Consider the following 22,902-nt stretch of genomic DNA (forward strand, 5'->3'; position numbering starts at 1 on the left):
AGAATCATATCTGAGTACTCACTTTAGTTTCAGAACAACAGTTTGTATCCTACCCTGCTCCAGTTTACCATCTCTTGCAATCTAGAATCATCTGTAAATTTAATAATACTTCATCATTTTATCACTTTGAATCACAGAAAAAAGTTCTAGTAGTCTAGTACTTTCACTGAAAGGTTTCTGAGTACGTTCCAAGACTGACAATGAACCTTTGATGACTTTATAAATATCTGAAATCCCAGTGAATATGGAAATGGAGTGTGGGTAACAGATTAATTTGATTTCACTTTCTCCTGTCAAATCCATCACTATCACTGGAGAACATTAGATTTAAATCTCAGATAATGTTTAAGCATATATCCCAGTGTCCAGCTTTATACTGTTTAGAAATATGACATCATTTATACACTATGAAGTTTCCTATTAGATTTTTGCCAAGTGTGTGTGTGTGTGTGTGTGTGTTCTTAATCTAATTAAACAATCAGGATATGGCAGTGAGTCTTTATTTTTCATACAGGGTGCCGTTGCAGGTAACCATCAGAGAACACACTATTTTCAAATATACAGAACTGAACAAAAGCATTTCCGCATGCTGCCTCCTCACTGTACACAGAACACTGGTGAACATCTTCAGACACAGGCTAGGCAATGAAATGGGTTCGCGCCAGCTGCTGATGCCATTGTTGCTATGAGTCACTCAGCAGTGTTATTATAGGCTGTCTTTACTCTGATAGCCTCTGGGCAATTCTACAATGCAGGTCTAGTGAAGGGTGCAAGCAAGCAAGCAAGCAAGCAGGGGACCGGATGCCATGTGCTGTCTGGAAGGGAAACTGACTGGGAACCTGGCTCTGTACTTTTCCCCCAAAGAATTGATATAGCCATCTTAATAGTTTGATATATCAATATATATTTATATCGATATATATTGCCTTTACCATGTATAATTGGCAGTCTGCCTAAGTGAAAGTTCGTGAAACAGCTAAGTCAGTCAAGTGTTGAAAAGCAGAACACTGTCCAAGCAGAACACTGTCCATACAACAGAACTGCTACCTCACAACTTTTGCCCAGTTCTCGCTCTACAGAAACCCTTCATCTGATGAGTTTTAGTGAAAGCCTCTAGCAGCTGTAACAGACTTTTCTCAACCCAGCTCTAGATGCTAAGTATCAGAAACAAGTGCCTGTGAAGTGGGTGTGTCCAGTGCTACTGGAGGTAAGTGTCAAGTTTCTTCTTGATGTTGTCAAAGGAATCTGCTCCCATGTAATCAGCCTGGCCCTGTTCCCATCGCTCTTTCCGTTCTTCTGAGGACACAAAAGGTTGTGTGGTGGCCGGGGTCTCCCCAAGGGACAAGTGTGATACGGCTCCTGAGACATCTTCCTGGAAAGCAGAACATAATCAGAAGGTCTTGAGAGCTGAACATCAGACCATTTTACAGCGATCAATGCAAGGTGAGGAAAGCCAGGATGAATTATCATGCAAAATAGCAAAAACTGAAAAGCATCACATGAAATAAACAAAAAGCACAAAAATACAAGGATCATATGGTTGTTTTTTTTTTTTTTCCTAACAAAATGAGGACTTCTGGACTCAGTGAAAACATTGGGAGAACAAAGTAATTAGGGTTAATGTTTAAGCTCTGCATACCTTTCTACAGAAGCCACAAGAGAAAGCCAGTGTATAGACCAAGTCTGAGAGCTGCAAACAGTTCATTAGAAAGTGTAAGGTGAATGGACAAAGGAAGACAAGTCTCACGGTAAATTCTCAAATCTGTGTGGGCTCAGAAAGGTTGAGAACTTAAACAAAATGATATTTCTGATGCTATGCTTCTGAAAGAACCTAACCAGAGAGCCGCAACACATATACGAGTTGTCACATTATAGAGGAAAGCTGCATGGTCTGAGACTATGCACCAAAATCTTCTGCCTGCTCAAGCTTTCATCTGGGTTACCAAGTAGCATCTAGTAGCTTCTGTTAATCTGCTTAGTTTTGAGCAACTGTTTTAATTCCAGGAACTTCCTGGGTTCCTGATTCTCAGCCTTTGTGTTAGGGAAGGAGGAGGATATATGTGCAGCCAGCAGAGCAAACCTATGCTTTATTAAATCTGATGCTCATTGTGTGAAGTTTCCAATGCACAGTAAACGAATAGCAACGCTACTCTCCAAAAAGCTCTAAGGTGAGAAGATACTGGGAATCTTAGCAAAGAAAAAGGTGAATGAATACAAATAGGTATAGATTTTCACAGAAGGTGGTGAACAATTTTTGATGACCTGTTTGTGTTGCCATATGTATTTAAACATAGGTGTGTGCGTATGTATTTAAATACACTGAACTGCAAGGGATTTGGTATAGGGGTGTATTATAGGCAAGGAAACATGAGGAAGTTCTCCCATTGGCTCAGTCCTGCCTCTGCCTTCTACTTGCAACAGGAAGGATAAAGAAAGGCTCTTCCAGATTCATCTGCTTACAATGTAGGGCTGTGCATTTATCATGAACTTTCCCAAAGGTTAAGCCAAGCTTAGTGGATCTAGCTGAAAACAGTTCAGCATCTGAGGTCTAACTCCCTCTGCCATTAAAAGTGCTACACTTCATTTAAGGCTGTAATGTCCATGTCACATTTTCATAAGGATAGCAGTCTTTCAGACCTGAATTTGAGCCCCAATTCCGCTACTCACTACTCTGTAAGCCTCATCTTATCTATAAGGCTGTTAGCAATAAAGGTAGAGCTAAGTTTCACTAAGCACTTACTGTGTGCCAGGTACTGTTTCAAATACTGTACAAGTATTATTTCATGATCCATACAAAGCACTTAGGGTAGGAAAAATGGACGTGTTAGTTATTTCTCCCTTTCTCCTTTGTATATTTTGGTACAAATGCTGATAAGTAAAAGGGCTCAAATCAGTATCATAGAAAAGAGAAGAATTATAATCCACCCACTCAGTTATATTCTTTTATATCTTAATGTGCTCCATAGCAACTTAATTCCTCATCCTCTTCCAATTCTTCTAAAAACAAATCTCAGGGAAGAACCTTTAAAGTCAGAAAAGATGTTAAACAGGTTCTCTATATGATAACATGTCACCTCTCCTGCAAAATTTGATTTGCAATACTATAGTCATAGCAAAACAAATAGAAAATAAAAATAGCCCTAGAAAAGTACTTACTGTATGTTATTGTGATTGTAACTGAAAACATACTTTCCAAGAGGATGACAAACATAAAATTGTAGATTCTAAAAGGTGTAATGTGGCAGTCTGTTTCTACAGACATCTGCTTTAGGATGCTTCTTAGGACAGTGGAATAAGGAGTTTTTAGGTACAACATATGGAAGCATATAAGAAACTCTAAAAGCTTTTCTAATGCTCTGAGGTCTACTGACATTTGCCACACAATCTATTCCTACTACTTTTTTTGGTGGTAATATTTCTTCCCTCTAAGATGGTCATTGTTTTCTTTCCACAACATCTTATCTCTGCTTAAAATAGCACTAAAAACTTCCCATCTGTATTAATATACTGAGTTTTTAAAAATGCACAATTATCTGAGAGAGATAAAACCCAGAACCTACCACATGTTGGTATGAGCAGGTATCTTGGACAAGGCCAAATTGTTGAAGCAGAGGTACAACACTGGTGGTGAAGATGTCCCACCACACGTTGAGAAACTGTGGATGAGTCATGGTGGGATCATGGCCCTCACTTCTGACACTTTTTGTTTTGGTATCGTAAGTATAGTTCCATGGTTTAGTTTGCCCCAGGAAATGCACAACTTTGGCATTTGCACCAAACCTGCCAAGTGAACACAAAAGTTGAAACGATTAGTGGATTCTGAGCACTGACAAAAAAAAAAAAAAAGATAGACAACATTTTGTTCCATAGCACCCATCCTGCAGTTGGGAAAGAAAACCGAGAGACGGTTCCTTTTAAAATTCTTCAATTTGTGTTAAATACACACAACCAAACACGAATCCATCATGGACAGGAAAGGCACAAGCACCAAGAACACACTTAGTATTACCTAGTAAAGTTGAGGCGTTCACGCGCTACAACCCAGCAGAGCTGAGCTTCTGAATGTGTACTCTAGAAACTGCATGCGCAACAGAGGGGAGAATAAAAATGTTCACAGCAGCAACACTGTTCGAAATCGTTATAAACTAGAAACAACCCAATGTCCATATGCTAACTGGACATACTGCTAAGCATCGGCACATGCCTCCCAGCCTCCACAGGGGAGTACACTCTGTTGCACAAGGTCATGATGGCTTGATTTGGCCAATGGAATGGGGGTAGAAGTGACAATGTACCTTTCAGAGGCATTGGGTATTTCTGTCCACCTTTTCTGAGAAATTACAATTCCTACCAGCAGAAGAGCATGTTCTGGGCAGCCTGCTGGTTCCAGGAGAGAGAGAAACCTGGAACAGCTGGTTCAAATCTGTGGCCTGGCTCCAGACTTGGCTGAGAGATCACAGCTATCCTAGCCAACCCACCAACACATAACGAAATACTTGCTGACTGTCAAATAGCATGCAGATTTTAGAGTTATATGAGAGATACTTCAAAAAATTCGAAGAAAAATACAATTAAAGAGGCTGGCACTGTGGCATAGTGGGCAAAGCCACCGCCTATAGTGCCGGTATCTCATATGGGCACCAGTTTGGGTCCAGGCTGCTCTACGTCTGATCCAGCTCTCTGCTATGGCCTGGGAAAGCAGTGGAAGATGGCCCAAGTCCTTGGGCCCCTGCCACCTGCGTGGGAGACCTGGAAGAAGCTCCTGGCTCTTGGCTTCAGATTGGCTCAGCTCCAGCCGTTGTGGCCATTTGGGGAATGAACCAGTGCATGATGACTTCTCTCTGCCACTGCCTCTAATTGTGACTTTCAAGTAAATAAATGAATCTTTTAAAAAAATACAATTAAAGATGTTTCCGTGCAAAAAAGTTTTGAAATCTATATATAGCTTTTTCAAAACATGCATTTTTAATGAATTTTTTGAAGACGCCCCTCATATATCCATTCTATTTGTTAAAAAATAAAACACATGTGGTATATTCATACAATGGAATACAAAGAATATAGCAGTATGAATGGATGAACTATAGCTGTAGCTATCAGGCAGAAAACAGATGAGTTCTCAACATACTTATGTTGACAAAAAATAAGCCAAATAGAATCAGATACATTTGACTCCACTTCCAAAAAGGCAAAACAAAACACAACAGAAGGTACTATTTAAGGATTAGACAATAATCAATATAGGAGCTGGTGCCTTGGCTCACTTGATTAATCCTCCGCCTGTGGCTCCAGTGTCCCATATGGGTACCAGGTTCTAGTCCCGGTTGCTCCTCTTCCAGGCCAGCTCTCTGCTGTGGCCCAGGAGGGCAGTGGAGGATGGCCCAAGTGCTTGGGCCCCTGCATCCGCATGGGAAACCAGGAAGAAGCCTGGCTCCTGGCTTCAGATCAGCACAGTGCACTGGCCATAGCAGCTATTTGGGGAGTGAACCAACAGAAGGAAGACCTTTCTCTCTTATTGTCTGTAACTCTACCTGTCAAATAAATTTAAAAAAATTAAAAAAAATCAATATAAATTTCATGATTCAGGTTGCCTCCAGGGGAAGGGGAAGCTGTGATTGGAATGGACAAATGGGAGCTTTGAAGGTACTGCTGGCCCACTTCCTAACTTGAATGTTGGGTTATAAAACTGCATGTGTGTTTCAATTATACTCTTCTGTATACACGTTGTATATTTAACATCACTTTGAAAGGCAGAGTGACACAGAGAAAGGGGAAAAGAGGGAGTGGGAGGGAGAGAGAGATTGCGATCTTCCATCTGCTGGTTTACTTTCCAAATGTCTACAACAGCTAGGGCTGGGCTAGGCCAAAGTCAGTAGCCTGGAACTCCATCTTGGTTTCACATGGGGCATTGTTTGCTGCCTCCCAGGTGCATCAGGAAGAAGCTAGATCAGAAGTGGAGTAGCTGGGGTATGAACCAGGTGCTCCAATATAGGATGCAGAGGTACCAAGAGGTGGCTTAACTCGCTGTGCCACATGCCCACTCTCACTATATTTCAAAATAAATAATATCTTTAAAAGAGTAAGAGTTAAGCTGGTCCTCCTCTGGCTAGGGGGAAAAAATCTATGCCTATAAAAACAAATAGTAACATGTTATTTACTCAGGAATTCAGCGGCAGAGTGGCAGGACAGGGGCCGAGATGGTGGGGTTGACTTTAAGCTTGCACAGCAGATGGGGAGTTGGTGAAAATAAAGGGAATTCCAGACAGGGAGTGGCAGATATGAGGTGAGCATCTGTGAGATTAACCAAGTATCCTCAGAGCCAGAGAGGAAGTTTTGAGGAGGGAAAGAAAGGAAAACAGGGACAGATCCCTGAGTACCCCGCTCAGCATTAGATGTTAGTGGATTATCCTAAAGGCAACCAAAGAATTGGAGTATGATATGCCAATCAAAATTCATGTAATCTTTCGTATCCTAAAGTTTATTTTGTAAAAAATGTTATGGACTTGATAAACAGCTGTCATTAGCTGAGCGTTTCCTATATTTGGAGCCTAAATTCTTTAAGTACATGATTGGGAATAATAATATTCCTACAAAATAGGTTCACTGGTGTGTTAATTGAGGTGCTGAGACTGAGCTATCCAAAGCCACACCACTATTAAGTGTCAGAGATGGGATTTGGCACAGTTTTGCCTGCCTCTCGGGCTGGGCTCCCACTCCAGCGATGCTGCCACTCCAAAAATATGTGAGAAAAACAGGCTCTACTTGTAAAGTTCCTGCTTTTTAAGGGTGACTGATTATTCCAGAGTGTTTCCTCTGAAAATGAAGGGGATACCTGACACCTCAAGCTTTCTCTTTATACACATAGACTTCACTCACACACACACACACTCAATTTTAATCCTTTAAAGGACAGAAATCGTAATGACCAAATGTGTGCCAAGATAGGGCAATCAAATGAGCAACTGCCATGCATCAGGCACTATGCTCAGTGTGCGGCCCAAAATGCTTCTGTCCAAACAGTGGGACGGGCCATCTACATAGCAGTAAGTGTACTAGCACACGCAAGGCTCCGAGGCAGGGCGAGCAGGCCAGTGCCGACTGGAAGGGCTAAGGGGATTCTAAAGTAAGAAATGCGGGAGGGATGTTCAGAGGCAGCTCTGTGCAGGTATAGGGCCTGGGCAACGTCTGGGAAAGATGGGCAGGGCTCAGGGAACTGCCTTCAACAAATGTCCTGACGGTGGTGGAGGGACCCGAGGCAGAGGTCCAACGCCTGTGTGTATGTGTTGGGGGTCGGGGTGGGCAGGCGCTGCCTCTTCCTAGCAGTATCAGTCCTCATGCCTAAAACGAGAACGAAGCCCTCAGCAGAAGCACGTACTCCTCCGCCTTCCCAGATGTTCACTCCTCCTGAGCCCCTCCCCTGTCCGCAGCCATAGCACCCACCTGCTCCTTGTGAATTCACTGACCGCTAAGTCTCAACCCATGACTGGCCTAGACCTCACATAAATGGTGTACACAGTCATAACACTGTAATTCTAATAAAAACATGAAGTCTCCTGACAGTTCATGGAAAATGCACATTATGAAAAAACTATGCCTAGATTTAAATTTTTTAAGATTTATTTACTTGCAAGAGTCACAGAGAGAGAGGGAGACAGAGAAATCTTCCATCCGTCTGCTGGCTCATTCCCCGGATGATTGCAAAGGCTGAGGCTGGGCCAGGCCTAACCCAGGAGCTTCTTCCTGGTCTCCCACATGGGTGCAGGGGCCCAAGCACTCGGGCCATCTTCCACTGCTTTCCCCTGGCCATTAGCAGGGAGATGGACAGGAAACCGGGCAGCCGGGACATGATCCCGGTGCCCAAATGGAATGCTGACATTGCAGGTGGCGGCTTTACTACAATGCTGGCCCCTAATTTAAATTGGTTTTGCATCAAAATAATCTTTTAATCCTATTTTCCTTGAACTTTTTGAAGTACCTGTACATAGTATAAATGTTATTCCATTCTGATCTGCTCTCCTGGCAGTTCACAAGTGAATAAGCAGTAGTAATAGCAAATGTGCTTGTCTATGGGAACCCACGTGTGCTAGGCACTGGTTAGTAGCTGCATGGTTTTCCTTAACTAATCTCCAAAATGACTATGTGAGGAAAGCAAGGTATGAAGAAGTTAGGTAACCTATCAAGCATTGTATGGCTGGTGAGTGACAAGGCTGGGATTTCATGCAGGCAGTCTGGCTCCAGAGCCAAGACTCTTAACTACAACAAGGCTCGCATTGTAAGGCACTACCAATGATAAGGGCATTGTCTATGTGTGGCATTTGTTAATCCATGAACAACTCTCTGCCCATGGACAATCATTCTGAAAGTGGAAAAGGTATGGCTGAAATCCCTGGCAATACCCTCAGCACAGCTGAGGGCAGAGCAATAGAAAGCAAAGAGCAGGAAAGACAGTTAACACAGTAAGCAACTTCGCACTGTCTGAAGAAAGACTGCTCTTAGAGGATGCAGTTTGCACACAGACTAGGGACACAGGTGGGACAAGGCCTAGATGGGGCTTCTTAGGATGAGCAGGTGACCCACGAGGGCACTGTGCTGGGCAGTGTTTCAGGGCCCCCAGTTCCTCTCCAGGACCTCGTTCTGTAGACCGAGGCTCTGTGCTCCGGTGGAGGAAGGACACAAGGGTTCATCTACCTGCACATTGCAACTGCCCAGTCCTCTGCAGTAGGCAGGAACACACGCCTTAAGCTGTCCCAGCCTGGTGCAACCTCCCTCGATCCTGGCTTCAGGCTGGCAGATCCCTCCGTGGCTCATGACCTCATTTTTGAATGTCAACAGGAATGCCATCTGGAGTAAGTCCATACTCTGCATTTCACTGTCGCTCAGGTCTTCAGCTCCACTTCCATGAATCCATGCTCCTGAGTGCCTTTTAATGCTCAATTACTTTTACTACCTGTGGCCAGCAGACGGATCCTCCCTCCTCCTTTACCTCTTCTACACGAGCAAGTTGTAAACCATATCCATCACACAGTCCTTTCCTGGCAGTCATGAGAGATTCTGGACAGGCCTGTTTGGGGCAGACACTGAGATCTTACAGGGTCAGAAATGGGGGTGGAACTGCTGTTTCTTCCAGCACTTGAGGAATTCCTTGAGTGCTGCTAAGATGGGGGGAGGGATGGAGGGACGAGACAGGAGAGCAGAATTGTGGAAGGCAGCATGGCAGAGGGATCACGGACCCTCCCAACAGCTACCCAAATGTCTGCAACAAAAGAACTCAAATGTAAGCTGTGAGTAAGTTTCTTAAAAAATGAGCTGGAGCCAGGCTATTGAGGGGCGGGCCAGAAACAGCTCATGAGGATTCAGGTGTGTGAAGGCAGAGAGATGCACCAGACAGGAAGTCAGAAACATGCTGGGGGCATACAGCAATCCCACAGGGACTTCCCTGGCCAGCAGGAAAGGGGAGCTCGCTGACAGATATAGGTGTGGTCTAACTGCCACACACCTAACTTCTATGGGAATGGACAGCCGTAAGGAGCGGTAGGAGAACCAATTTTAGAGCCATGCTCTTTATGAGAAGAGCAGGCCTGGGTGAGTCATTGAGCATGCAAGGCTTGGGCCAGCCTAAGGGCCTTTGAAGCTGGGAGGAGGACTGCTAAGTGGGAAAAATGGGGCTCAGCTAGGAAGGCAGGAGGGAAGCTAAGAAAGACTTTGCCATTTCGTGATCCTGGAAATCACCAACAGCTCCCACTGAGTATAAGGGCCACTATCTGCACCCAACATCATGTAAACCATCTTATATAAAGGTTTAGGAGTTGCTTTAACTGTGTTACAAGCAAAGGAGCTTGAAGGGCTTGCCCTGTTAGCTTTCCTGATGACACACCGGACAAAGAACAGAGGAGCACAGCAGGAGGTCTCAGGCTCCAGTCTGGTTTGTTACCGAGTTTCACCTCATGTAGATAGACATGGACTTCAAATGATTATTGTTTTATGTCTCAATCAGGTTTCTTGAGAAATGCTTCTAAAAGTCATTTTCTGTCATCTTAGTTTATCCTTGTCACTTATGAAAATCCAAAATAACCACATCAAGATGAAGTAAGGAAGAGCAAGATCATAAGTCAAGAGAGAAATTATTTCATGCTTAAAAGAATCTTTCAGCCTGAATGTGAATCTGAGGGCACATCTTACATGGAGGGTAACCCAGGATACTTCTCTGTCTTTAATCTCCCTTCCACTTATGGCAACAATCAGGTACCAGTAAGAATCTAGTTGGTTGGCGAGGGCAAAATAGTTAGCTGGTAAATAAGAAAGGGAAATGCTGATGTCAGAGGATAAAGCCGAGCTGACCTCGCCCCAGAACAAGGATAAGCAGAAGATTCCCTGACTCACTCCCTGATTTATCCACCAAGCTGCCAGCCAGGAAAAAAAAAAAAAGTTCAGTATACATCACAATTGTCTCTAAACTACTGAGAGCCATTCATTCTGACCCACTAAGGGGGATTGGTCTCAGCTTGCACACATCTCTTAAAATAAGTGTTCTAATTTTAACTTGATAGAATCTCAAAAGAGTCACCCAGATCACAAGACTCGGTTTGAACCCGAGCCAGCAATAATACTGCTTATGTTAGCCGTTAAAGTAATCCCTGTGACCTGATGCTACCAAAAGATCAGATAGAATTTTCGTGACTAGTTTAGTAGTTGGGAAACACAGCTGGTAACACGCGGGGGAGACTACGGAGCAGAACAGGCGCTAACCCAAGACAGTGCACAGGGAAACAGTCTGAATTCTCACTCTGCCCTTTTAGAGCAGCATTCAGAGGGAGAGCGGCAGTCCTGCTTTGTTAACACTTGTCTGAGAAATACGGCAGCAAGGCCTCACGACTCACCTGCACACAAGCCCTTCCCCAACCAATGAGCCACCTGTCCTCTCTCACCAAAACATCCCCTTCTCTTAGCCACTGACCTTCTAAGTCAAGTCACGAACACAAGTGCCCATGGGGTACAGCCAATCATGTAGATGGGGAGTGGACGGTGAGGCTGGGGCTGTGGCACACAGGAGTGCTTGTGCCATTGCCAGAAGACAGCTGCTACCCAACAGCAAAGGACCACGGCCCCCAGGGGCCCACCCAATTTTTCCTTGCAACAACTCCCAAGAGTGGCCTGGAAATCAGAACAACGTCAGTTCTCAAGAGCAGACCTAGACTGGGGCCTAGCTGACTCCAAGCCTGGCAGGCCTTTCTTCACAAACTAGGTCAGGAAAAGACTCACCATGTCAGGCCACTGGGGGCGCTGTTCTGAGGGTAGCATGCCATTTGTCTGCTACTTTGCTCATCATTTAACCAAAACATGCATCCACCCTCGAGCAGCAGCAGTGCCCACACACCCTGCCTCATACATTGTTGTTGTTTTAAGACTTATTTACTTACTTGAGAGGCAGAGTTACAGACAGAAAGAAGGAAAGACAGAGAGAGGTCTTCCATCCACTGGTTTACTCCCCAAGTAGCCACAACAGCCAGCGCTGGGCCGATCTGAAGCCAAGAGTTTCCTCCAGGTCTCCCATGGGGGTGCAGGGGCCTAAGCACTTGGGCCACCCTCCGCTGCCCTTTCAGGCCATTAGCAGGGAGTGACATCGGAAGTGGAGCAGCAGGTACTCGAATTGGCTCCCATATGGGATGCCAATGTCACAGGCGGAGGCTTAACCTACTACGTCACAGAGCTGGCCCCATTCATTGTTTCTAGGGATGAACTGTATAGGCTCCTACCTGAGGCTGATCTCTCCACTGTGCGCTGGGTCCCACACCCTTTCACCTACCCGAGGATATCACTATCATGTTCCCCTCTACTCCCAATTTGTCTGCCTGTTAATGTCCTCTTCCCCCTAACAGCAATCCCATAAAAAACCCCATGCTCTAACACCTCACATTTTCACAAAACAATCAGCGCCACCCTCTCTGGGCCCCACCTTCCCAGCCGGCACCATCCCTTTGCTCAGATGCCTCAGAATTTTCTGCCTCCAACGTGCCTCCTCCTTGTGGACTTGCTCCAACCAGCCTCTCTCCTCCACCGTTCCACCAAGTGTTCTCTTGCCAAAGTCACCAGTGACCTCCACCTTCTACAACCGATGCCAATCTGCAGCTGCCTTCCTATCTGACCTATCACAGCGCCTAACACAGAGGGATCCCTCCTTCCTCCCTGAAGCACTTCTTCGCTTAGCTTCTGTAACACTGCACCTCCCGGGGTCTCCTCTTACCTTGCTGTCCTTGGTCTCTTGTCCCTCTTCGTCCTTATTTTTCTGCCTCAGGGCTCAGTCTTTGGGGACTCTTTCTTACAGATAATCACTCCCTTGGTGACATCACCTTGTCTCGTGGGCTATAAATACCACTTCTCTGCTGACACCACTCCTGGTTATGTCTCACCCTGACCTCTCTCCTGACCTCCTGACTTTTACGTCTACTTGCCTATTCTACACTCTTGCTAGGATGTTAGTATACACCCCAAACTTCGTACATCCCAAACCTAACACATCCAATACAGCTCTGGCCCACACCAGCCCCACGAACCTGCTTCACTCCTGGGTGTTCCCATTCCAGGAAATGGCAACTCTATCATTCTGGCTGCAACGGCCACCAACCTTACCAGACACATCTGACATACACCACCAAGTATCCGACTTTTCCAAAGAAGTTGGAAACTTGGGTTTTATAAACAATGCTAATGGAGTTTAAAAAAAAATTCTGGGTAGCAGAAATAAAACCTGCTAGGGCACAGATTCAGGGGATACTTCAAAATGCTCATGGGGAAAAATGGAATTAAAATATAAGTTTATTTTGATGCAAACTTTTTTTGAAATTTCTGTACAATTTTTTTTCATAGTACACATTTTTCCATGAACTTTTTTGGAGACCTGGCATACAACAGGCATGAAGCCCACGGGTGTGGGAGCTAGAAGGAAGCTGTCCGTGCTTTTCCTCTCCCGTGAGCTCCCTCTTCTGTTGAGACAGGATTTCTCAGCCAGACGTCCACCCACATGAGGTCACTTCTTGTGCCCTTCATTGCCTATTGTCGGAGGGGCCTCTAAAGGCTGGGGTGGGTCTGAGATGGAAGTTGTTCCCTTGTGATGAAGACTGGGGCAGGGCAGCTGACCAGGCAGATCATCTGATTGACACTTAGGGGTGAGGTCAGAATGACCAGATGGCCACGTTGCTGGGCTGTACAGGCATTGCTGATACCCAGAAAAGAGGAGCAAGATGTCTGTGCAGCCACCACTTGATTCTTTTTGAACATTTAGCCCCAAAGGGACCATGGCGTGCCAGACAGGGACTCTGCACACCTCAGCAGCTGCAGTGGAGGAGACGAGGAGCTCCCTTGTTCCTTCCCCGGCCTCGGCTGTGCTGAGCGTGTGACACGCAGCGCGCGCTTCAGCACTGCCGCGTAGGTCAACCAATGACCCAAGAAGAAGAGCGATGCAAACTACAACAGCCTCAGGGTTCCAGGTGGAGTAGGCATGAGAAAAAAGAAATGAAAATTGGCTGGCGCCATGGCTCGCTTGACTAAATCTCTGCCTGAGGCGCCGGCACCCTGGGTTCTAGTCCTAGTTGGGGTGCTGGGTACTAGTCCCGGTTGCTCCTCCTCTAGTCCAGCTCTCTGCTGTGGCCCAGGAGGGCAGTGGAGGGTGGCCCAAGTGCTTGGGTCCCTGCACCGGCATGGGAGACCGGGAGGGAGCACCTGGCTCCTGGCTTTGGATTGGTGCAGCATCAGCCATAACAGCCATTAGGGGAGTGAACCAACAGAAGGAAGACCTTTCTCTCTGTCTCTCTCTCTCACTGTCTATAACCCTCTCTCTGTCTCTCTCTCATTGTCTAACTCTGCCTGGCAAAAAAAAAAAAAAAAAAAAAAAGAGAGAAATGAAAATAGAAAGGCTACAGCTTCAACAAATGGTCATGGGGAGAGTTGGGGCCAAGGGCATCTTGAACAATCAGATCAGAAATACAAAGAACAAGAGAATTTACCACGCTGATGATTCTATTTCTTTTTTGGGAAAATACTGATTTTAAATATGTTTGGTAGAGTCTTAGTGAGTGAGTCACAGTCTTGTAAAGAGAGATTCATACAACTATCCTCAGAAAAGTTTAAGACAGTGAAATAAATGGGAATTCTCAGATCCTATCTCAGTTCAAATAAGAGGGCAAAATAAAACATTAATATGAAAATTATTTGGCAAATCAGGCTTGTAGTCAATCAGTTGGCCAGCTAATTTGTGTGGTAACTTAGAGCAATACCAGAGAATTCTGTATCTTGGGTTTAGGTCTGTTTCATATGACATGCTATGATATAAAGAACTTTTAGTCAGTGGGTATAATAGAAAGCTAAAATGGAATTAAATGACAAAAAAATAATGAAAATTCTTTTCCTAGCATTCTACATAAACCAAATTCTATATGCTATATGGATGAAATAGGTCCTTCAGTTGGAAAAACCTTTAAAAAACTTCTAATAGTCATTAAAAGTCTTTTATATCCCAAACATTATGCTAGGTACTTTCAAACTTAACATGAATTTGAGCCATTTCAAATATATTATTTCATTACAAATGTACTTATAACTTTGTGCCTTTTGGAAGCTACATTTGAGCATTCAAAGTGGTAAAACTATTAAAGCTCTTTATTTCGTTCTACCCAAATAATACACAGAAAAAAAGCATCACTTTGCTATTTCATGGCTCACATTCATGTTAAGTCTGATTCATATTGCTGAAACTTCACAGAGCATCAAAGGCCACGCTCTTCCAAGACAGCCAAAGCACTGAGATTCTGGGTTTTCTAAGTATTGCGTTGGTGACCTTATGGCACATGTTTGGAGCTGGGGACACAAACTCTTGTTTCTTGCTTTGTGGAAGAAAGTCCAAGAAGCCCAAGTGGCTCTAAACCAGGCCACAGTCTCCTATTCTAACTACCATTCCCCACGCAACCTAGGGAAGACCTAGGTGCTCCTCGGTCCTGGAGACTACCAAGGATGTTCTGAATACCTGGGTGAGGCTTCAAAGTCATGGGGGCTCTTTGAGGAGCAGCTGTGGTGGCCCAAATGTTCTCGATGGGCTACTTTGGTTTGCAAAGGATTTGGCATTTTTTTTTTTTTTACATTAGTTGAAACAGAAAAGAAATGCAACTCCCTGCACCTTTTCAACCCTTCCCACATGAAAGGAAAGGTAAGCAGATGTATCTCTTTGGGTCTCTGCAAGAAAAGTTAAAACATTCTCTGGCAGTGGTAAGGGAAGATGAGTTCTTTGATCTGGTTTAAACATTGGCAAACAGGCAGCCGTGGGGTGAGCCGAGGCAGGGCTTTGAGAGCCTTATCGCAGAAATGTAGCGCTGACACCCTCAAGGGCGAGCTACTGAGCAGCAGCAGGGACTCCCGCCAGCCCGCAGGCCGGCCGACATCTGGCTAATGGATGGAGTCACTCCCAATCTCCCCAGTGCATCTCATACTCTATAGTAAGGGCAATAAACCAAGGAGATTGCCAAAATTAGCACTTCTTCGTTGAGCCCGGAAGAAAAAACCAGCTTGACCATTGTAATTTAGATCTCAACTGTTTCAACTGTTTTTTTCTGGGAAACCCATTTAGAGGATCTATATGCAACTGGGTTCTTAAGAGAAGGGGGCCGAGGTTCCAGCAACAAAGTCCATAACCTCCCCAACTCCCCCCGACCAAATAGTTAGCATTCCGCTCTTCCTGATTCTTGTTCTTCTATGTTAAAATAAATGCAAGCAATGTGTACAAACCAGGCTGTCCCTGTAAGACACAGTGTGTTCAACATTGGCCAGTACGGTAAGGACAGGAGGGAGTCAAACTGAGGCACTGGGTACTGAGGGCCACATCACACCATCTGGGAACTGAGACCAAGCGGCGGATATCAGATTCCTACCTCCACAAGGTACTCACCCCAAGGCACCTGCTCACTGCGCAGAATTTTTATCAGAGTGGTCACACTATTAACATTTTACACTCTTTTTTTGCTTCTAAGGTGAATTCAGTCAATTAAATTAAAAGCAACTGCCCTATTGTATACAAACTCCACTCTCAGGAGTCAAGATATCATGGTGTGCAGGACACTATTCAAAAAGGCAGGGTTAGGTAGGAGGCTAAAAGGATGAAAATGAGTCAGGTCCACAGCTCTGTGCGAGACAGATTTGTATTTTACAAGGCCAACAACTGAGAGGTGAAAACAACGCTTCTGCTGCTCCTCCCTTTATGAACAGCAGATCTGGTTCTGGGTGCTTGGCTCAGAGCACGGTTGGTGAACTTGAGTTTGTTTCAGAAAGGGAAGACAATCGAGAGGCTGTTGGATACATTTGCCAAGACAACAGTGGGGAGGAAAGGGCACCAGATGCTTACAATCCTTATCTGGGGATGCTGACAGAGCAGCTAGAAAAGAAACATTTCTGCCATAAAGCCAGCCATGCTGGCCACTGCGGTGTGAGACTTGTGCAGAGCGCTCTGGATAATGAAACATGAGGAGTGAAAGGCCCTTTGTTTCCTGCTTTCCCAGGAATGCCCGTCAGAGAGAGATGGCCAAGACAAGGCCAACTTGATGAAGGGCTTCCCTGCTCACGGCTGTGTCTCGCTGTCAACCTGACAGCTAGGCCCCTGTTCAAGAGATCTGAATCATCATCTTAGCTCAACACACAGAGTCAGAGGCTGAAGACCTGGACCCGGGCCCTCCCGGTACAGAGCACACACCAAATAATCCTATCACACCAAGGCACAGCAACCACAGCAATCGCCTGCTGCTCACTCATGCACACACACTCACGCACACACACTCACTGCATCTCCTTCCAACCCTATGAGGGACACACTCTTCCTCCTCATTTATGCACAGGGGAACTGAAGCGTAGAGTCCTAATCATGGAGCAGAAAAAGGACAGAGTGAGGACACTCTGCTTTCCTGGCTTCAAGGATTGCTCTTAATGTTATACTTCTCTCAAACAAGACTGACTCATCACCTACCCTTCTCTGAGCACTAAGTTGTAGGCCAAACCGCTGTGCGTACTTCCCTCAACCCAGGCTCATGATAACCCTACGGACACGTCGGATCAGGGAGGTCAGGACCTAGGCTAAGGTCCCCTTCCAGCAAGGGGCTACTCTAAGATGTAAAATGAGCCCAACTCCCAACCAGGACACCACACTGCAGCCTGCATCTCACTACCCATGACAACCATGAAGGGAATGGAGTTGTTTAAACCTCTTTTCCTATAGGAGGGAACATGACACTCAGTGCCAGTATAAAGTGGAGGCCAGGTTTGTGCCTAATGCATGAATTGTACAGTTTATGTGGGTTTTTAACATTTATTTACTTATTTATTTGCAAGAGCAAAAGAGAGGAACAGAGAGAGAGAGAGAGAGAGAGAGAAAGGAAAGAATAAGCTTCTATCTGCTGGTTCTCTCCTCCAAATGCCTGCAACAGCCCCAGGCTAGGGCCAAAGCAGAGAGCTGGGAACTCCAGTCAGGTCTCCCCTGTGGGTGGCAATGACCCAACTACTTGAGCTCTCACTTTTGCCTCCCAGGGTATGCAATGTCAGCACGCTGGAGTCAGGAGCAAAGCTGAATATTGAACCCAGGCAGTCAGATATGGGATCTGGGCATCTTAACTACTAGGTCAAATGCCTGTCCCCTACTCTGTGTTCTTGACCATGACTAGGGGTGATTTAACAGAAGGCCAGACACCAGGAACTGTCCTTTAAGGTAGCTACATGGGGTGAGTCTAAGCATAAAGCAATCGACAGCATCAAAACGTCTCCCAATTGCAGCCAAGTTTCTCCTAATAAAAAGACTTTCCTCAATGTCCCCACTCTTTTTGCCTCAGAATGACAAAGAGGCAACTCCAAAATCTTAAGCCCCACTCCTCCTTCCCTCACCATCCCCGACAGGTTGAACAATTTGCACTTACGCTTTGAATGCTGGGAGGTAGGAGTATATAGAAATGCTGCTTAGGTTATAAATAAATGGCAGGTGTTTTCTGATATCTGTTGTTGCCCAGCTGTTAAAAAATGTGTTCAGTAAGCCCTGGTCCCCACCTGGAAGAAAAAAAAAAGGCATTATAGTTAACAAATCTCCAGGAAAGATCAATAATTTCATAGGAATATATAATTAGAACTTTAAAATAGAGCCACATTCCACACCACACCCCTTAAGGACATTTCAGTGGGTAGTGACTTCTCTGATTTAATTAACTCACTGAATATTTACTGAGAAGCTGTTATGTGCCAGATAAAGGACCAGGCGCTGCAGAGTCAACAGTGAACAATTCCAAGGGTCTTCTTCACAAGGGCCTTTGTGGGGGTGGGAGTGTTGATACTGCAACCAGGAGTCAACCAACGCCGCTAACGGCAATGAGGGCAGTGAAGGACGCACAGGGTGCTGTGAGTGCAGGTACAAGTGGCTCACGGAGCCTCCCAGGAGCGCGCTGTGTGTGAGCCAAGAGCCGAGGGGAGCATGGGCATCTGCAGCAAACCGAGGGAGTTGGAAGAGGGACAATGGTGTTCCACGTAGAACAAAACCAGCACGCACCCCAGTCCTGGGCTGGGAAGGGACGTGAAGCTTTTAAGAAAAGACGACCTGGCACGTGGACTGCAGAGAGGGGAACAGGGTGCACCAGCTGAGTTCCAGAGAGGTAGGGAAGGCCAGATCTCACCAGCATCAGAAGTTATAAACGTTTCCCCAAGAGCCATAGGAGAGAAAAAAAGTAAAAAGCAATAAAAAGCAAACTGGAATTGAGGAATTGTTTTCTGGGACCTCCAACTGTTGGCTCATGGACAGAGGCCCAGGACGCCACAGCATGCCTGTGGTGTGCTCTCCTGCCACTGACCAAGCCTCTGGGCAGGTGTCAGTGAATTATCGCTGCGGCCATGGTCAACCACAACTACACGGAAAGTGCTTGCTCAACACGTGGGGTTCCCAGATCACACACATTCTTCATAAAGTGAGGATCATAGCTGTTCATTCAAAAGAAATGAAAACAATACACATCTGAACAGCTGTCTCACCTAAATCATATAAGTAACCAAACAGGTCCCTAAGCCACGTCATACCCATTCCATGGAGTCCTTGTGCTTTCTGTTTTGGACTCACGGGACTTCAGAAAACACGTTTAGCACCTCATGCAGGCCACTGGTGTGAGGGCACAGGGGATGGAAGGCAGGAGAATCCTGCTGGCTCTTCTAAAGGCGATCCTGGCATCCCTCAGTCACTGCCCTCCTCGGTGAGCTTTGCCCCAAGTTCCAGTTTCCTTTCTCAACATACAGCAAGTCCGACTGTCTGTCACTGAGACTCAGGTTTTTTGGTTTTGATGCAAAACCAAAAATCTATAAAGATTTATTCAACTAAAAGAGGTAAATAGTGAGATTTAGTTAAATAAAAGAGGTAAGCCCTGAGATGAGGAATTTAGGTTCAAAATCCAAATGCATCTTGTCCATCCTCTGGTTTCCTATCTTTTCATATACCTTCCACCAGCTCTAAGGATCAGCATTCACTGGGTAATGTCTTTGGAGCAACCTCTCAGGTCTGACAGGTCCCCATTCTTCAAGGGACAAAAATCAAAGCTTCACCCTCATAAGTTCCAAAGGACAATGAATGTGGCAACAGGATATGCTACACTCATAAAGAAGATGTCGACTGAATAGTTTATGTTCACCAAAAGCTGCATGTTGGACCCCTAACCCTCAGGGCAGGGTTAAGTTGCTGCTCGGGTCACCCACAACCATGTCATAGTGCCTGATTCAAGACCTGGCTACACTGCTTCTCATCCAGCTTCCTGCTACTGTACACCCTGGAAGGCAGCAGACAATGGTTTAAGTGCCTGGGTCCCTGCCACCCATGTGGGAGACCTGAATTGAGTTCTGGGCTCCTGGCTTTGGCTTGGCCCAACTCTGGTTATTACAGGCACTTGAAGAGTAAGCCAGTAGATAGAAATTTCTCTCTCCTCTCCCTGCCTTTCAAATAAAATTGAAATAAAAATTACAAAACAAATGGAAAAGAAATTCTAACCATCAAGGTGATGGTAGGAGGAAGTGGGGCGTTTAGACCATGATTGGATCATGAGGGTAGAGACCTCATGGATGGCATCGGGGCCCTCATAAAAGGGGCTCAAGAGGTTCCAGCAGAGACAACTGTTTATGGACCTGCAAACAGGCCTTCTCCACACACCACAGATGCTGGGGCCTTGATCCTGAACTTCCCAGCCTTCAGGACAGGGAGAAATTCCTGTTGTTTAGAAGCCACCCAGTCTATAGTATGATGGCACAGCAGCTCAAATGGACGCAGACAGAAAGAAGATGATTCGAGTGATACAAACTGACATAATTCGAGGCATAAAATATTAAAGCCAAAACACCACACTACTCATCAGTCTTGTTTGGGATTCTACAAAGCTACACGAATATATGAGGACAGGTACTAATGGCTGAGGTGTCAAGGTATGAAGTCTTTAATTCCCTTTGATACATAATCATCAAAATAAGGGTCTAGGAAATGTTCAAAGCAACTGATTCATAACAGGACAAACCTGGAAATGGGTGTGTGAACATGGTACATTCACACAACAGACTGGAACTCTGCCATAGAAAGGACAAACTATGGAGCCACACAGCAACTGGGATCTCGTCAAGGAGCCATGCTTAGTGGGAAACGCCAATCCCCTGGGTTACACACCATGTGACCCCATTTATCTAACATTCTTCAAGTGGTCAAAGTAGACAGAAGACATGTGTGGCTGCCAGGGGTGAGGGTCGGGGAGCAGGAGAGGTGGCTGTGCTATGAGAGTGGTCCCAGGGGACCCAGGTGGCAGCACTGCTCTGCACTGTGACTGTGGTGGTTGCTCTAATCTGTGCACCTAAAAGCTGCACAGAAAACACACCCACAGCCATACACACGAATAATGGTGACACCTGAGTGAGCCTGCTGGATTATATCAACGGCAACTTCCAAGCTGATATTATAGTTATGCAAGCTATTTCTAGGGGGGAAATTGAGGGAAGGGTATATGGGATCTCTTCTGTTTATTAGAACAGTATGTGACTTTCCAGCTCTCAAGCAGTCCCCCCGCCAAGTCCAAGGATTAATGTGGTTGCAGTACAAAATATACCCAGGAAGTACTAGTTGTTAGGTTCTAGATTCTGCAAGAACCAAGGTTATAGCTCTTTTGCTGACCATACAATTCTAGCACGTAGTGGAATGCCTCACACAGAGGCAAATTAGGTGTGAAATGAATGCAAGAACCTTGAAAATATTCTGTAACAATGAAAGTTGTCTTAAACGTTCCATCAGAGAGGAAGGGTTGGTTTGCTGTGATGCCAATCACTCATGGGAACATCACTCAGCCACTGAGACTCATATCTATGAAGAGAGCAGTCCAGCAGGTAACCTGTCCAGCTGCACATGCTATGACTACTGAGAATATACACATGAAGAAACATGCACTTCAGAAGAAAACAAATGAAACAGCAGTAACTGTGTTGGGGATTGGTGGTTACAGATGTTCTTCCCCCTACTTTTCCTTATTATTTTCATAATGTAAAAATATAACAGAATTAGGGCGAAAAATGAGAATGGTGCTAAGATCTTTCTTTCTAAACACTGTTATTTTTATTTTTTACTGTCAAAAGAAAACTATGTGTAGACCATACAGCATATTAGTAATACCACTCTATAAATCCAGTGTCTGAACCTGAACATGAACAACTGGCCCTTCCCACCAGAGGTACCTATCCATCATGAATTCTGTTCTAACTGTCTTGCTTTCCTTTATTTAGCCACATGATACCCACTTCTAGACACCACATGTGCTTCCTTGTGTTTTTGAATGCTCTAAAATGTGGGTATCATACTATGTTTTTCCTATAGCATATTATAAGATCTTTTTTAAAATAAAGCAACTCCACTTAGAACAATGATTGGCTCATGCAATGCTGTGAAGAAATCGAATTCTCGGGAGGCCAAATAACAGTTACAAAGCAAAACATCCAAATCCGACCCACGTAAGCCTAGGAAACAGGCAGCAGAGCTGCTGATCCCTCAGAGCCCCTGGCTGGCTGCCCCTGGCCACACGAGGCCGTTTCTGTTTACCCTCAGGTACCCTACAAACATCGCTGCCCATCAGCTGTGTGCCGCGGGAGGGAGAGGAGGCAGCGAACAAGCAGGAAACCATCAAGAAAAGGCAGCAAGGTAGACTTGGGGAGTCAATGGTGTCCACTAAACTGGCAAGTCCATAAACATTCAACTAGATCCTGGCCTCCAGATGGGCTAACCCAGATCACAAACCTTCCATGACCACCAACCATCAATATATGACTATGAAGGATCACCTTTGAGCTCAAAATCGTGGATTAAAGACAGAATTTAAATACCACCTAGTAGTTTGTGGGTTCTTAAATAATTTTAAAATACAGCAAGTCTCAAGATCCTAGCCATTTTTTTTTTCAAAAGCACACAGTACAAACTTCCAAGGTGAGGTAAATGTTTCAACTTCTACAGAGAAATCTATATGTGGCATGTCCTCTGCTTAGAGGTCTCTAAATGAGAGCGTAATTCAAGGTAGAAGGCAAATCTAAGCACGTCTGAGTTACAAGACACAGAAAGATGCCCTGAAGATGGCTCAATTCCCACCACAAAACCCTAGACCTTCCATGCAGTGTAATCTGGTCAGACTTCCAAGGGCAGCTTTATTTAATCTGACAGGTTAAGACACTTTTAATCGGAATCATCTCAGAACCGACAAACAGGATTATGAGGCATCACGGGCAGCTGTAATCCAGCAGGCCTGGGCGTGGCAGCACAGGTGAGAGACACGGAGACAGGGAACAATGGGCACAGGGCATCTGTTCTACAAACAAAAGCAAATACCTGATTCTGTACCA

The 22,902-nt window shown here is 45.2% G+C and overlaps 1 protein-coding gene across 2 annotated transcripts in view; it reads right to left on the minus strand.

Moving 5' to 3' along the window:
- Positions 1 to 484: 484 nt before the first annotated feature.
- GYG1 (glycogenin 1) overlaps positions 485 to 22,902 on the minus strand; it is a 35,268-nt gene continuing 12,850 nt past the window's right edge. The window contains exons 4-6 of one of the 2 annotated variants that reach the window (XM_070071628.1): positions 17,940 to 18,066; positions 3,561 to 3,780; positions 485 to 1,372 (exon numbers count right to left, since the gene is read on the minus strand). In XM_070071628.1, coding sequence (XP_069927729.1) covers positions 1,199 to 1,372; positions 3,561 to 3,780; positions 17,940 to 18,066 — 521 coding nt within the window. In that variant the 3' untranslated portion in view covers positions 485 to 1,198. 2 annotated transcript variants of the gene reach the window in all.

This window comes from Oryctolagus cuniculus, chromosome 4 (assembly GCF_964237555.1).
Source record: "Oryctolagus cuniculus chromosome 4, mOryCun1.1, whole genome shotgun sequence".
Lineage (NCBI taxonomy): Eukaryota > Metazoa > Chordata > Mammalia > Lagomorpha > Leporidae > Oryctolagus > Oryctolagus cuniculus.